The 15,717-nt window shown below is 31.3% G+C and overlaps 2 protein-coding genes across 2 annotated transcripts in view; both read left to right on the top strand.

Moving 5' to 3' along the window:
• Positions 1–4,951, top strand: part of LOC127725480 (monocarboxylate transporter 10-like) — a 36,067-nt gene extending 31,116 nt beyond the window's left edge. Inside the window, exons 8-9 of the mRNA XM_052232490.1 lie at positions 3,575–3,659; positions 4,259–4,951. Coding sequence (XP_052088450.1) covers positions 3,575–3,659; positions 4,259–4,710 — 537 coding nt within the window. The 3' untranslated portion in view covers positions 4,711–4,951. The remainder of the gene's footprint in view (positions 1–3,574; positions 3,660–4,258) is intronic.
• The window catches only part of LOC127725485 (leucine-rich repeat transmembrane protein FLRT3-like), a 235,926-nt gene that overhangs the window by 138,315 nt on the left and 81,894 nt on the right, over positions 1–15,717 (top strand). The window lies entirely within an intron of this gene.

Raw genomic sequence — 15,717 nt, 5'->3', positions numbered from 1 at the left:
CACCATTCCATATACCTGAAGCAGGTAAGAAATGAGAAGAAGACATATTTGCCTTTTAGAATCCATTAAAATTGAAAATACTTTATCTTTAACATATGAAGGTAGTTATGGAAGCATTTATTCACATATTTCACTATTAATATAGGTAACATTTCAAGTTTTTGTCATTGATCATTGTAATAAAGGATAGAACTTTCCGTTGGTTTTTCAACAAACTGATTTTCCAGGGCTTTTGACGAGCACTATCCCGAATAATAGAATTTTTCCTATACCATTTTTTCATTTCAATCTTGGTATTCAAATTAGAGAAACATCACAGGTCAAAGAAAAAACAATATAGCTACCTTGAAATATGACAGCATAATATACACCACTGTATATACATGTGTGAATTATTTCACTGGACATCCAATGTTTTGTATAGATAGGCTTAATTTTCAGGACAGTTGCTTCTAAATAAGTTTTTAAGCAAAACATTTCCCTTTAGAAACCTTAATATAAACATTGGACGGAAATTTTCCTTAAAACAAACATTTAATTATATAGTTGTTTTCCAGGTAGACAAATCGGTAGGTAAACATGACATCCAAGAGAATTATTTTGTGTATTATCCTCATCACATTTGTAAACAGCTTGTTCATCACAAAAAGATTGAAGCCGATGTATTCTGTGTTTTCTTTCTTTCTCAATCTTTCTTCCATTTAAAATAATTCATGAAACTTGACAATGATAACAGAAGCTTGCTGGTATTACAACTTACCTTTTGATAAACTGAAAAAAATTGAAATCATTTACAGAAAACTAGATTAAGTTTTTTTCAGATTTTATATTTTATAAAGATCTTTAGTTTTAAAGGTTACATGATTCAGATTTAGCTGTATATGAAATAGGAACCCTAAAGTAAAAAAAAACCTGCTCTACATTAGGAGACATAATGGTGTGCACTATTTTTCAAAGTTTTGGTTCTGATGTGGCTTGTTTTTTGAATTACACATGGAAGTATAACATGTATAATGGTCAAGGGAATTTGACTCAAGTAGGATATACAGTATAAAAGTTCTTGCCATTAAAAATAAGTTCATACTCAAGTTTATTACTGGGAATTTCTATGTGAAATATAGGGAAATTCTCAACAAGTTTACAGTTGCAAGTTCTTGACTTTAGCCCATGAAGAAGTGCTAACAAAAATGTTTGCTAGAATTAATATGTACATAACAAAAGATGCAAATGATTCAATTAAATCTGAGAATCTATTAGTGTCTCTTTATTTTGTTCTTCATACTTTTGCATACACTTTTACAACACAGAAGTAGCAAATGCTTTAAAACAAAGATTAGTATTATATATTAAGCTAGAACAAGCTATGCTGTAAGATTTTTTATGCCCCCGCCGTAGCGGAGGGGGCATTAAGTTTTACCCTTGTCCGTCTGTACGTCCGTACGTACATCCCAAAATTGGTTACCTTTCTCTAACTTTAGTTTGCCTCAACCAAATGTTATGAAACTTATACTCAATGCTTATTACCACAAAACACAGATCAAGTTTGAATTTTGGTGGCATCAATTTTACCGTAATAGAGTTATGCCCTTTACAAATGGAAAATTTGCTGAATTTTTCGTTTCCATTCTCTAACTTTAGTTTATCTCAACCAAATGTTATGAAACTTATACACAATACTCATTACCACAAACCACAGATCAAGTTTGAATTTTGGTGGCGTCACTTTTACTGTTCTAGAGTTATGCCCCTTTATAAATGGAAAAATTGTTGAATTTTTTCGTTTCTATTCTTTAACTTTAGTTTGAGGCAACCAAATGTTATGAAACTTATGCACAATGCTAATTAGCACAAAACACAGATCAAGATTGAATTTTGGTGGCGTCATTTTACTGTTCTAGAGTTATGCCCCTTTACAAATGGAAAAATTGCTCGTTTCCGTTCTCTTAAGTTTGCCTCAACTAAATGTTATGAAACGTATACACAATGCTAATTACCACAAAACTCAGATCAAGTACAAATTTGGGTAGCATCATTTTTACAGTTCTTGAGTTATGTTCCTTTTTAACGTTATATGCAAGCGGGGGCATCATCTGTGTCCAATGGACACATTCCCTATTTATTATTTTTGTATCCTCCTAAAAGTCTTGCTTTAATCTGCTCATAACAGCTGCTGCAGGATCATTTTTATACGACCACAAATCCTGTTGACACTTATTTTTGCATTGCACAAGGTTAGCTTTTCTCCAACTGCTTATGACGTCTTCACATTAAATCTATTAGAGGTGTACTGATTGATATTTTAGTCTGAGAAAACATGGTTTATTTATTTCTTGAAATTGGGCTTTGAACTAACTTTCAGTGACTGTGTGTAGGCTTAGATCATTATTTTCGTATTTTGTATTTCTTTTGTCTTTTTATAATTGGTTTTTGTGCATATCTGATGAATCAAGCCCTTTCAAAGTTATTCTTACAGTTTGTATCTAAGCTGTGCTGTTTCACACTGTCCCAGATTAGAGGAGGGTTGAGCACTCAACAACAAGTAGTTAAATACCAAATTTACTAATATGTCTGTAATGTGATCCATATTGTAAGCAAGGAAAAGATCTCAGCTGGGTTAGGGAATAGGGAATGCTTGTTGGGTAACTGCTGTAAAATATTAAGGGTATTTGGCGAGAATTAATACGGGACTGATAAATGTAAACCTAGATTTGTCCATTTGGCTGTAAATTGAACCTGTATTCTAATGAAACATTACAATAGAAGATAATAAGAATTTCAATTTACAGGGGTTTTATTTTCCATTCCTCTGTCAGTAATGATAATGCATGTGATTTTGATTTTATCTCCTCTATAGATTGAAATCAATATATGTGTTTACCTTGATATGTCAGTAAATCTCACAAAGAGTGCTCATTGTAAAATAAAAAGTCATAAAAAAACTCACAGGAATGTTTTTTGAAATGTAGTGTTTAGGGAATGCATGCAGTGAGTGGTGAATTTCTTGTGACTCACATCTACTTGACTTTATTTTGGATGATAAGAAATTATGAACTAACAAATCACACAACTGAATGTAAAAATTTCTCAAGAAGGAGATCTTCAGATACTTGTCACTGTTGATAGATAGAAACATATAAAAATAGATTAGTTAAAACTTCATGTTGTTGGTTTTCTAATGACAAAAGGTACCCCATGAGTAAAGAGAAGATTAAGTTAAAGGATTTATAAGAGAATATTTCATTGTATAGTATGCAGGCGTTATTTGACTTCTAAATGATCATTTGGCATTAATATGAACCATGTAAGATAGTTTTAAAATAATGAAAGTATAATCTCTAAAATATTTATTTTAAATTACTTACAGATTGTAAAGTGTGGAGTTCTTATGTTCACCATAGAGTTATGTATTGTTTTTTTTTAATTAAAATGAATGTAGGATATACCACAATGAGACAGCAACCCAAAACCACAAAAAATGAAAAGAAATAAAAACAAGTTTATTGATTAATCAGTGAAAGGGGTTTTAAATATTTTTCTCTGTTGAATTATGTATTTTGACTTGATGTATTTTCAGCACTACCCTGCAGCTACTGAGGCAGAGACTTTTGCATCCATTTCTCTGTTAGATATTCACCACGTCAGTAGTCAACATTTCAAAGGTATAGTAGCTTTAGTAATTACATATGAATAAATGGGAATCTTGAATGAATTAAAATGACACAGCAATATTAATTAACATGTTTCCAAATATAAACATCTAATTAAAAGGTTTCTATAGTCTTAAGCAATGGGCTGTGGTTAAATCCATTCTCTTTAGATAAGATGGAATGGGAATAAATTCAACACACATAGAGGAAGAACTGTTATTACAACAAGTTCTGAATATGCCAAAAAATACAGGGAAAAAATTCTAATGACCAGTTTAATAAACATATCAGTAGCTGGTCAGTGTTATAAGCAGATGCTAACAGCTCATCATATAAATGCAATTGTTAAAAATGAACATATCAGTAGAAAACACATGTGTTATATAATTTTCTTCTTATTTTTTGCTAAAAGTTCTTTTCCTGCACTAACATGCTAAGAAACCAGTTCTTACCGATTTGTAAATGTAATTTTAATGTTCTAAAAATATTCAGGTTCTGTTCATGTCTAGTTGAAATTAACATAGAAGATAATGTAATGTTTAAAATGCCATCTTTTGTATGTGTTAGAAAAAATAGTTATATATAATACACTTGAATTGTTTGAATTACAGATCAGATAGAGAGATGTAAGAAGAGTTCAGGTGGTGGACCTGCAGAAACTGAACTGGAACTTGTACATGCTAGTCAGTTATGGGGTGGTGAGAAAACTACAGGACAATCTGCCAACATTGATCGATCTCTGTCAACAGATAACAACGAAAATCAAAACGCAGAGGGAGAAAGTCAAACAGTAGAAAATCACAACAGAGATGAAGAAAGAAACACAGTAGAAAATCTAGAGAAAATGGAAGACAATGAGCAGCTTTTAGAAAAAGACAAACAAATTTCAGAAGAGCCCATTGAAAGTAACAATGAGGCAGAAATAAAGGACAGAATGGAAAACACAGCCGAATCAGAGGAAAAACAAAAATTATTATCAAATGTTTCTCATACTGACAGTGATACAACAGATGACAGTTTAGCTAAGGATATTTTAAAAAGTATTGGAATTTCAGAAGCATAGAAAATTATTGATTCATCATTTTTGTCACTGCCTATATGTTTTTGTTGTTAAACATGCTTTTGTCCAAATATTTGTTTATGTCATTTCAATCATATTGTGCAATATTTGAAGATTTTGATCACATGTTGATGTAAATCAGACAGTGTATCTGACCATTATTTACATTATGACACTATTTGAAATGAATTTTCTGTCTCAGATCTCTGCTATTGTTACTTATGGTATTTGAATCATGCTTTATCCCCCCCCCCCCCCCCCTAATATATGTGTGTTTACTGTCACCTGCTGAATAAAAGGTCTATAGGTTGGCAAAAATTTTAAAAAAGAAAAAAAATCATTTGATCGGCAAACACCAAAATGGCCTTATTCCGTTACACAATTGGATCAGGTATTGTATTTTCCTATATTTCTTGTTAGTTGACATTTGTCGAAGTTGTTTTTGTCAGTCAGATATGTTTTAACTCAGTTTACACAATAATTGTTGACAATTTTAAGCATTTATTGAGTGTTTAAAATACTAGCAAAAAATATAATTTGCCAAATTTTCAGTGAAAAAAGCTACGGTTAGCTCTCAAAAATTTGGTTTGGTCAGGGAACATTAAACACACATGTTTTTTGTTTTTTTTTTATATCTGGAAAATTTTCATTCAGAGAGAAAAAAAAAATAAATGGAAGAATATTTATAGAGTTAAATGGTACAATTCCTAGGTCTTAGTAAGTACAAACTTATTGTTAAAAGTGTTTTGATATATATTACATATATACCTAATAACCTCACAAATTGAGACACATAGATTTATTAACTTAAAGATGTATATACCACAACCACCTATTCCTACTAGCTCCCATCATTAAAACATCCTCTATTTTTTTCCATTTATACATGTACATTGAATGTTGCCCAGGTAATTTTAGGATACCGGTAATTTTTTTTCACTTTTGCAGCAACTATTTTTATAACCATTCCAAATTTATTTGAATCTTTTTTCCAGTAGTTTTATTTTTACTCCTTGTTTATGGCTTATTTTGTTTTTGAATGTTTTAGTCATTATGTTTAAAGAATCATTATAGCAAATTATATGTTTATATTATGAATAAAAGAAATATATGTAAGCACCAATAAAACTACAAATGTTTAAGTTCATAAGAAATAGACAGCTAGACATTGCTTAATATTTGTACCCCTTCTCCAAGGGATGAGGGTTTACTGTTTTACCTCTGTCCCTCTCTCCATCCATCCCTCTGATGAAATATTTTGTCACATATTATTTTAACAATAACATTTTTACAGAATTTTCTCTTAAATATTAAAAAATTGTAAACGAAGTAATTGTTACTTTTTGTTGTATTAATTTTGTGACTTTCTGTCCATTTACCCTTCTAATAATATTTCCATAAAGTTATCCCTAAATTTTAGTACTGTGTGAAAATAGAGAATCATAACTTTTTCTGAATGTCTTTTTTATGTTGCAATTAAGAGTGCTTTCATGTGTAAATAAAAAGTACTTGAAAAGTAAATAGTTATTATACATCGTTAAGATTTTTTTAACAAAAATAATTGTATTCCTTATTTATTGTGTATGGAGGACCATGCAGACACAATTATAATTTATTTCGTAGTCATTTTTGTCAGTAACAGACTATACAGAATTTTTTGTTAATCTGAAATTAATGTTTGTTCTCAAAAATCATCTAGGCTCAAATAATCTTAATTTTTCTAAAACATATATTTTTTGGAAATTAATCATGTCCTTGTCAGACAATTAAGGCATTAAAAAATTATTCATATAATATTTTTGTTTGTTTTCAAACAGGATAATTCTCACTGCCATCAGAAATTAGGCTGGAATCATTAAAAAGAGGGGTGTAAATCCCCATTTTTGAATTCAGTGATGTAAAGATACATGTAACCCTGTACTTGATTGTAGAATGCAAGAATGACTGCACACAATAAACTTCAAGATCAAATATGTGCCAAAAAATATTTTCATGCAATGACTCAAAAGAACGTAATCCTGCAAAGTGTCCATGATGTTTTCTTCAAGGTGGTGAAACTGTACACATTTGATTGGTCTTACCTTCCTGCATTGTCAATCATAAGGATTTATGTACCTCAGGTAATTTTATCTCATTCACACAACAATCACCTGACTACATGTTAAAGTGTAAAGAATTACCTTTAAGAAAACAGAAACAATTCTTGCTTATTAAGTCTCCCAAACAAAGTTATTGGAGACTTATTATTTCATCTTCTTCCGCCGCTTTTTAAAATGAACTTGTCTGCACCCATTCTCCAAAACCTCTAGCCAGATTTACTTGAGGTTTCACAATATATTAGACTGACATGTCTAGTGGTGCAATCAGGGTTTCGTTTGTGAATTGGGGTCTAAAAAGGGGTACTTTGCAGGGCAAAAAGAAGAGAGGGATTTACTATAGAACCCTATGGGATTTTAATTTTTGTTATTTTCAAATGATTATAACTTGAAAACAGTTAGTGATAGACACAATCTTTTTAATTGAAAATGTTCTACATGATAAAGCACATCATTAGTCCTCAGGGGTCAACCCCACCCCCTGCCATTTGACAAAGTTCTAATATCTTTTAAGTGGTCGAGATCCCTAATCCTAAACCATACATATTCTGGTTTGTCATGATTCAGCACATCAAATGAAATAAAGGGTAAGTCCCCAGGGGTCAGCCCCAACCCCTACCATTTGAGAAAATTCTAATATCTTGTAAATGGTTGAGATCCCATTCTTAAACCATATATATTCCTGTTCTTCGTGTCACAAAGTTTGAATGATATATAGGGTCAGTCCCCTGGGGTTGCCCCCCAAAACCAGTGTTCATATATCTTGTAAATGGTCGTGATCCCCACCCCTAAACCATATATATTCTGGTTTGTCATGATACAGCACAACAAATGAAATAAAGGAATAGTCCAAGGGGGTCACCCCCACCCCCTGCCATTTGAGAAAGTTTTAATATCTTGTAAATGGTTGGGATCCCCACCCCTAAACCATATATATTCCTGTTTGTCATGTCACAAAGATTCTAATGATATATAGGGTCAGTCCCCAGGGGTCCCCCCGACCCCCAATGATCTACTATCTTGTAAATGGTCGAGATCCCCACCCCTAAACCATATATATATTCCTATTCGTCATGTTGCCAAAATTTGAATGATATATATGGTCAGTCCCGAGGGATCACCCCCACCCCTGCCATTTGAGAAAGTTCTAATATCTTGTAAATGGTGAAGATCCCTACCCCTAAAGCATATATATTCTGGTTTGTCATGCCAAGATGATTTGATGATATACAGGGCAAGACCCAAGGGGTCATCCCCACCCCCTGTCATTTGAATATGTTCAAATATCTTGTAAATGGTCAAGATCCCCACCTCTAAACCATATATATTCCTGTTCGTCATGTCACGAAGATTTGAAAGATATATAGGGTCAGTCCCCAGGGGTTACTAATGCATATCACTTTACTGGACCAAACCAATTTTTTAATTGGACTTTGCCCAATGTCCGTCGACCATGGGAATGACTGTTATTATGGGAACTTTGTTTGGGAGACTTCGTAACAGCATCCTGTTACAATCATTTCTTGTTTGTGTGTAAATTTATAAAATCATATTAAGCCCATTTATTACTATCTGTTTAAGGGTTCAGTGAAATATTAAAGTCCAGTCAATCTCAATGGGCATTAATTTATGTTCATTCTTTATTTGGAAGATACCTCATATCTTAAAATACTCAGTTTTTTTTCAATGCATCCATTGGTGCTGGTTCAGTGTGTGAAGAAATTTTCATTAAACGAGAAGAAAGAGGCATTTTATATTTGTTTTTTATAATATTTTAAGTTTTGCATTCTTATTTTACATTTCCCTGAATTGACAGTTTGTGTATCTAGTCTTTCCATTTTGACTTTGTGTGTAAAAAACGAAATAAGAACAATGTTAAACATGGCTATATTTGTGTTTTTCACATGGAAACATGTGTAAGCTGATTTGCTTTCTATTTTGCTCAGAGTTGACAGATATGTTGTTGAATATATTGTTTCATATGGGCTCTAAAATTAGATATTTATTTTTGTTTAAATTTTTCTGTTTTATTTCCTTTTAGATATTTTCAAATAAAGTAAAAAATGAAAATGAGTTGTATGTTTAAGAAGCAAAATTCCTGAAATATACAGTGAAACCGGTCTTAATTGTACCTTGCCTAAAACTGTAGATTTTGTGCTTGTTTATATATGGAAACTACATTGCCCTTACCTAATGCTGGTTCACAGTGCTGAATGTTTAAGATGCTTTTTTGGTATTATATTAACATTTTATTGATTATTAATTATGAATTTAAAGAATCAATGATTTCTTAATTTATCGTATGAAATAAATTTTAAAAAGAATTGAAACTTATGTGATAAGTCTTTATTAATGTTCATTTTTATGAAGTTTTTTTCTATTTAATAATTTTATTATTTATTTGTGTTATATGTTGATTTGAATTTATCATTGTTTGATTTTAATATTGTGCTCTATATTTATATAATTGTTAAGTTGGATCTTATTTGTTTACTGTTCAGTATAGTTAAGATTATGTTGGCAGGCACTTTTCCTAAAACAAGAAATATAGTCCTTCAAACATTAAAAGCAGATTATCTTTGTCAACAGAAAATAATATGATTGTTGATGGAAGAACAAAATAATTCTGAATATTGAATCGTTTTGATAAAATATTCATTATTTGCCTGATTCCGAAAATCTAATATACTGTATTTGAAAAAATTGAAGCAACATTTTCATAAATTTGAATTTTTGATGGTCGGCAACAATGAATTTATATCAAGCTAATATTGAAATTTAAAGGAATTAGAAATACATCAGATGTGATTGTTTTCCTATCTGTATTTCTGTTGATTGTATCATGTATGTAAACAAAAAAATCTATAGCTGAGAAATTCAAATTAACGCAAATATTATATTTTGTATGGAAATTTGCTATATATATTTCATTCAAATTAAATGGTAAAAAAAACCTAACATATGGCAAAATTATGTTTTAGGAAACAAATAAATTTCAAATAATTCTGGGTCTTGTAACACATAGTTTGATAAAATCCAACCATAAATGCCTTCAAAGCAAATGTGTTTTTGATATGAATTACATATAAAAGATTGAATGTGATGATACATATGGCGATGCACTGTAACTGTTTAACAATTAACATGATTAAGTAGCAGAACATAATTCACAAGTGTTTTAAAAACATACTGTAAGGCACAAGTGTTTTAAAAACATATCGTAAAGCACAAGTGTTTTAAAAACATTCTGTAAGGCATAATAAATGTTCTTATACTAGTACTTAATGTTAGAAATAATTGATGAAAATGTATAAATGGTGCTGATTTCGTGTGTAAAGGAATTTTCATTAAATGAGAAATAAAAGACATTTCCATTTATTTTTAATCTTTTTTTTTTTAAGTTTTGCATACTTTAGTTTACATTTCCTTGATTTGTCAGTATTAATAGGGCAAGCTTTAATTTGACAGTTTGATGTGATTGTTTACTTTTGTAGTTTGAATGAGTTTCTCTTCAAAATTGTTCTAAGAAACTGTTTAAGCAGACATATCACATATATGTATTAAGTATATGGCAATAAAATCTGTCTCAAAATCTTAATATATCCTTTTTCTAGCCTAAAGATCATACATCATTCGATTCTTATTCATTTATTTCCAAATTTTGGAAAGCTCACATTAAGTCCTGTCAATCAATCATGAATCATTTGCCTTCTATAGTGCTGACTTCAGCAATGTACTGGATATTTTTTTTTTCTATTTTTGACTTTATTTAAATGCAGTGTTGAATGAGTTTTTGCAAGCATTTTGGAAAATAATTTGGAGCTTATAATTGTTTTTGTTTCAAAACATCAAGTGAACATGAAATTCCAATTATTTGGTGTGAGTGTTAGTGTGATGTTAAAAGTTTGACAATTGTCATATCTTTCCTATAGAATTCAGTGATATTATTTCCATCAATATTTCGAAAGGACATATAGTAATTTGTATACTCAAGAAATCCTTTATTTTATAAAATGATTTGTAAATTTAAATTATTATAGATCCTGTATGATTATATGCAGTGAATATTATAGAAGAAATCCTCTTGCTTTAAGGTCTTACACAAGTTTTTTCCAGTTGTGTGTTCTTTTATTATATATTTGATAGGGCATTTTTGTCAATAAATGTAACTTCAAACTTCATAATTATTGATGTCTTATATTTTTCGTAGCTTCGTAGTTCTTTAAATATCAAAAGATAACAAAATTTGACCAAAACTTTTATCCTGAAATGATACACTGTTTATAAAAATAAGGAGATGAGGTATTGCCAATGAGACAACTATCCACCAAAGTTCAAATAAAGTAGACGTAAGCAATTATAGGCAACCGTATGGCCTTCAACAATGAGAAAAACCCATACTGTATAGTCGGCTATAAAAGGCTCTGACATGAAAAATATGAAACAGTTCAATTGAGAACACTAACGGCCTAATTTATAACAAAAACAATTAACGAAAAACAAATATGACAGACATAAACCAACGACAACCACTGAACTACATGCTCCTGACTTGGGACAGGCACATAAAGAATGTGGCTGGGTTAAACATGTTTGTGAGCTTTCAACCCTCCTCCTAATCTGGGACACTGGTGTAACAGCACAACATAAAAACAAACTATAAAAATCAGTTGAAAAAGGCTTAACTCATCAGATCAATACAAAGCAGAAAAACATCAAACATAAACTCAGACTTGACGTGGCAGGGTATTTATTTATCCCATTTATTCATTTGTTCATTGATAAAAAAAATTTATACTTGCATTAGGATAATATACTATTGTGCGACGGCTGCCCCTACTGTAATATCAGCCAAATGACAATTGTTATATATTTCAAATTTTGTTTGTATAACAGTAGTAAGTACAATATGAGGAAATCATAGTTTAAAACATTGTCAACACTATTTTTAAATGGCCAAACACATTCTTGCATGTAAATACTTCGCTTAACTTTTTTCTAGATTTTTTTATACAAACTATAAAAAAAAGTGCACTATTCTAATTTCCTATAAATTTACAGTTCCAAATAGGTACTTTTACCTTATACAAATATATTAAAGTATTTCAAAAAATTATGTGTATATTTAGTGTCAATTTATACTTTGAAAATGGGAGAACAGATATAACTATCAGTTTCATTTAGGAAGGAATTATGTTTAATCACTAAAGGATAAGGATTCAGTGAATTGGTTTTATTTTTATCTTTTTAAACTATGAAAAAAAAACACATATGTACCATATAGGAAAACTGTTGCGTATGACCTTAAATTTTATAAATGTTAAATATAATGTTATATTTTGAATTCAGATTTTTGTTTTTGCTGGTGTCTAAGTTAACAGACATTAAATATATAAACTATTGCTTTGTTTATTATTCCTGATTACTACACATCCATTTGATGTGACGGTTATTCCAGAAACACATGTTATGCACACAGAAGTCGTATAGGGAGCCGCAGTCTCTGAAGCAGGGGAAAATTTTTCCCCCTTATGCATCGGGAAGACATATCATACATTTTATAACATTACTGCAACCATTTCATCAACAACAAAATATGACATAGCATAGGCATAATTTAGCAGTATTTTATCTTGAATTGGAAACCAATACATTCCTGTATTTACAAAATATTGCAGTTATGTCCAAAAAATGAAAAATGCAAAGAAAGGGAATATGCTGTGTTTTAAATTATCTCCCTTGTCACAATTATACAAAGAGTTTTGTGGTATCTTTTAGTTGTGTTTATGCCTCTTGTCACATCACAAGAAATGTATGTAATACTTTCATTTTTAGCTCACCTGGCCTAAAGGGCCAAGTGTGCTTTTCTCATCACTTGGCGTCCGTCGTCCGTAAACTTTTACAAAAATCTTCTCCTCTGAAACTACTGGGCCAAATTTGACCAAACTTGGCCACAATCATCATTGGGGTATCTAGTTTAAAAAATGTGTCCAGTGACCTGGCCAACCAACCAAGATGGCCGCCATGGCTAAAAATAGAACATAGGGGTAAAATGTAGATTTTGGCTTATATCTCTGAAACCAAAGCATTGAGAGCAAATCTGACGTGGGGTAAAATTGTTTATCAGGTCAAGATCTATCTGCCATGAAATTTTCAGATGAATCTGACAATCTGTTGTTGGGTTGCTGCCCCTGATTTGGTAATTTTAAGGAAATTTTTCCGTTTTTGGTTATTATCTTGAATATTATTATAGATAGAGATAAACTGTAAACAGCAATAATGTTCAGCAAAGTAAGATCTACAAATAAGTCAACTTGACCAAAATGGTCAGTTGACCCCTTAAGGAGTTATTGCCCTTTATAGTCAATTTTTAACCATTTTTCGTAAATATTTGTAATCTTTTACAAAAATCTTCTTCTCTGAAACTGCTAAGACAATTTTAACCAAACTTGTCCACAATCATCATTAGGGTATGTTGTTTAAAAAATGTGTCTGATGATCCCGCCGGGAACCAAGATGGCCGACATGGCTAAAAATAGTACATAGGGTAAAATGCAGTTTTTGGCTCATATCTCTGAAACCAAAGCATTTAGAGCAAATCTGACAGGGATAAAATTGTTCATTAGGTCAAGATCTATCTGCCCTGAAATTTTCAGACCAATCAGGCAACACGTTGTTGGGTTGCTGCCCCTGAATTGGTAATTTTAAGAAAATTTTGCAGCTTTTGGTTATTATCTTGAATATTATTATAGATAGAGATAAACTGTAAACAGCAATAATGTACAGCAAAGTAAGATCTACAAATAAGTCAACATGACCAAAATTGTCAATTGACCCCTTAAGGAGTAATTGCCCTTTATAGTCAATTTTTTACAATTTTCATAAATTTTGTAAATTTTTGTAAATTTTTACAAAATATTTTCCACTGTAACTACTGGGCTAAGTTCATTATAGATAGAGATAATTGTAAGCAGCAAGAATGTTCAGTAAAGTAAGATCTACAAACACATCACCATCACCAAAACACAATTTTGTCATGAATCCATCTGTGTCCTTTGTTTAATATGCACATAGACCAAGGTGAGCGACACAGGCTCTTTAGAGCCTCTAGTTATACATTAGTATAAGTATCCTAGAATTACTTGCAATAACAGGGGAGGCATGTAGTATTATTGTTTGTGATTACTATATTGCAATCACCTTGTCTGTTTTTCTGTACGTTCATTCATCCAACAAATATTTTAATCACATCTACTTCCTGTTTGCTGATACTTTCTTTTAGTCATATAATTCCTCAATACTACATTGAGAATGACTTCATATTAGGTCATTAGTTAGAGAGTCAGACTTCATATTAGGTCATTAGTTAGAGAGTCAGACTTCATATTAGGTCATTAGTTAGAGAGTCAGACTTCATGTTAGGTCATTAGTTAGAGAGTGATGAGTTGTACACTCTAACGTTCCGTCAGAGACATACTTCTTGTTTTCTGATACTTTAAATTATGAGTTGAAGTGTGCTAAGCATGTCAGTGCACACATTCTTCTTGTCCTAAATATTGGTTTCAGGTTGTGAAGCCAAATTCAAGTTGGAGATTTTCTAAAAGACCCAAACTGTGGTATATTGAGCATTATACAAAACAATAAAACTTTAAAATGCAATGCATTGTGAATTATAATGCAACAATGCTCAGTTTTTAAGCATGGCTTATATACATAAAAGGGATGGATATAAAGATGTTTTAGAAAGACTGCAAAACAAAAAATCCTAAAATTTATTGATTTATTGTTGCTTACTGGTGGCTATCTCCCTTGTCACAATGTGGTGGTTATCTTCCTTGTCACAATGTGGTGGTTATCTTCCTTGTAACAATGTGGTAGTTATCTTCCTTGTCACAATGTGGTGGTTATCTCCCTTGTCACAATGTGGTGGTTATCTTCCTTGTCACAATGTGGTGGTTATCTCCCTTGTCACAATGTGGTGGTTATCTCCCTTGTCACAATGTGGTGGTTATCTTCCTTGTCACAATGTGGTGGTTATCTCCCTTGTCACAATGTGGTGGTTATCTTCCTTGTCACAATGCTGCTTATCTCTGTTGTTATCACTTGAATAATATATTGTTAGAAAATATCTTTGATATAATACAGTATCCATATGATAATGGGCAGTTCATCAAGCTTAACAAACCCATGCAAGTAAATATGCTGGATGATTATTTATACAGTAATAAATTGAATGATATGCCGATGTTAACAGAAAGAGGACAGAACTGCTATGAAGACGCCAAGTTAATGTTTGTCTAACATCAATATTTAAAAAGCATTAAGCATGATTTAATGCATGGATATGACCAATGATTTTGAAAAAGACCAAGACAAGGAAGCTAGCTGCATGAATGCACGCAAAAGCCCATAATTATGATTACAGTTTTACACCTTTTCTATAGCAAGAGGTGGGATCAATATTCACTTTTGTGAACTTGTATAAATAGTGCGATCAAACATTATCAAGGATAGAGGACCTTGGAGAAGAAAAATACTGAATAGTCCTGACTAAGTGTCATTTCACAAAAATGAAAGTTGAGTACCTTGTGTTATATTATTGAAGCTATATAGAGAAGATAAAAAAAATGTCTGTGAATTGAGGTTGTATATTGGCCAAAGTGATCTGCATAAGTACATTAGATGTTGATACCTTCCTTGACCACTCAGCCAACAAATATATAACATAAGGATGATATGGTATGATTGGCAATGAGACAACTATATAATTTCACCAGAGACCAAATGACGTAGATGTTAGCAACTATAGGTCTCTGTTTGGCAAAACCCATACTGCATTATTAAGCGAGCAATAGAAAGCTCAGAAATGGCAAAAATAAAGCAAATGCAAACGAGAATACCAACAGCCTGATTT

The sequence above is a fragment of the Mytilus californianus genome, unplaced genomic scaffold, assembly GCF_021869535.1.
Source record: "Mytilus californianus isolate M0D057914Y unplaced genomic scaffold, xbMytCali1.0.p SCAF_15, whole genome shotgun sequence".
Lineage (NCBI taxonomy): Eukaryota > Metazoa > Mollusca > Bivalvia > Mytilida > Mytilidae > Mytilus > Mytilus californianus.
This window is presented reverse-complemented; position numbering and strand designations above follow the sequence as displayed.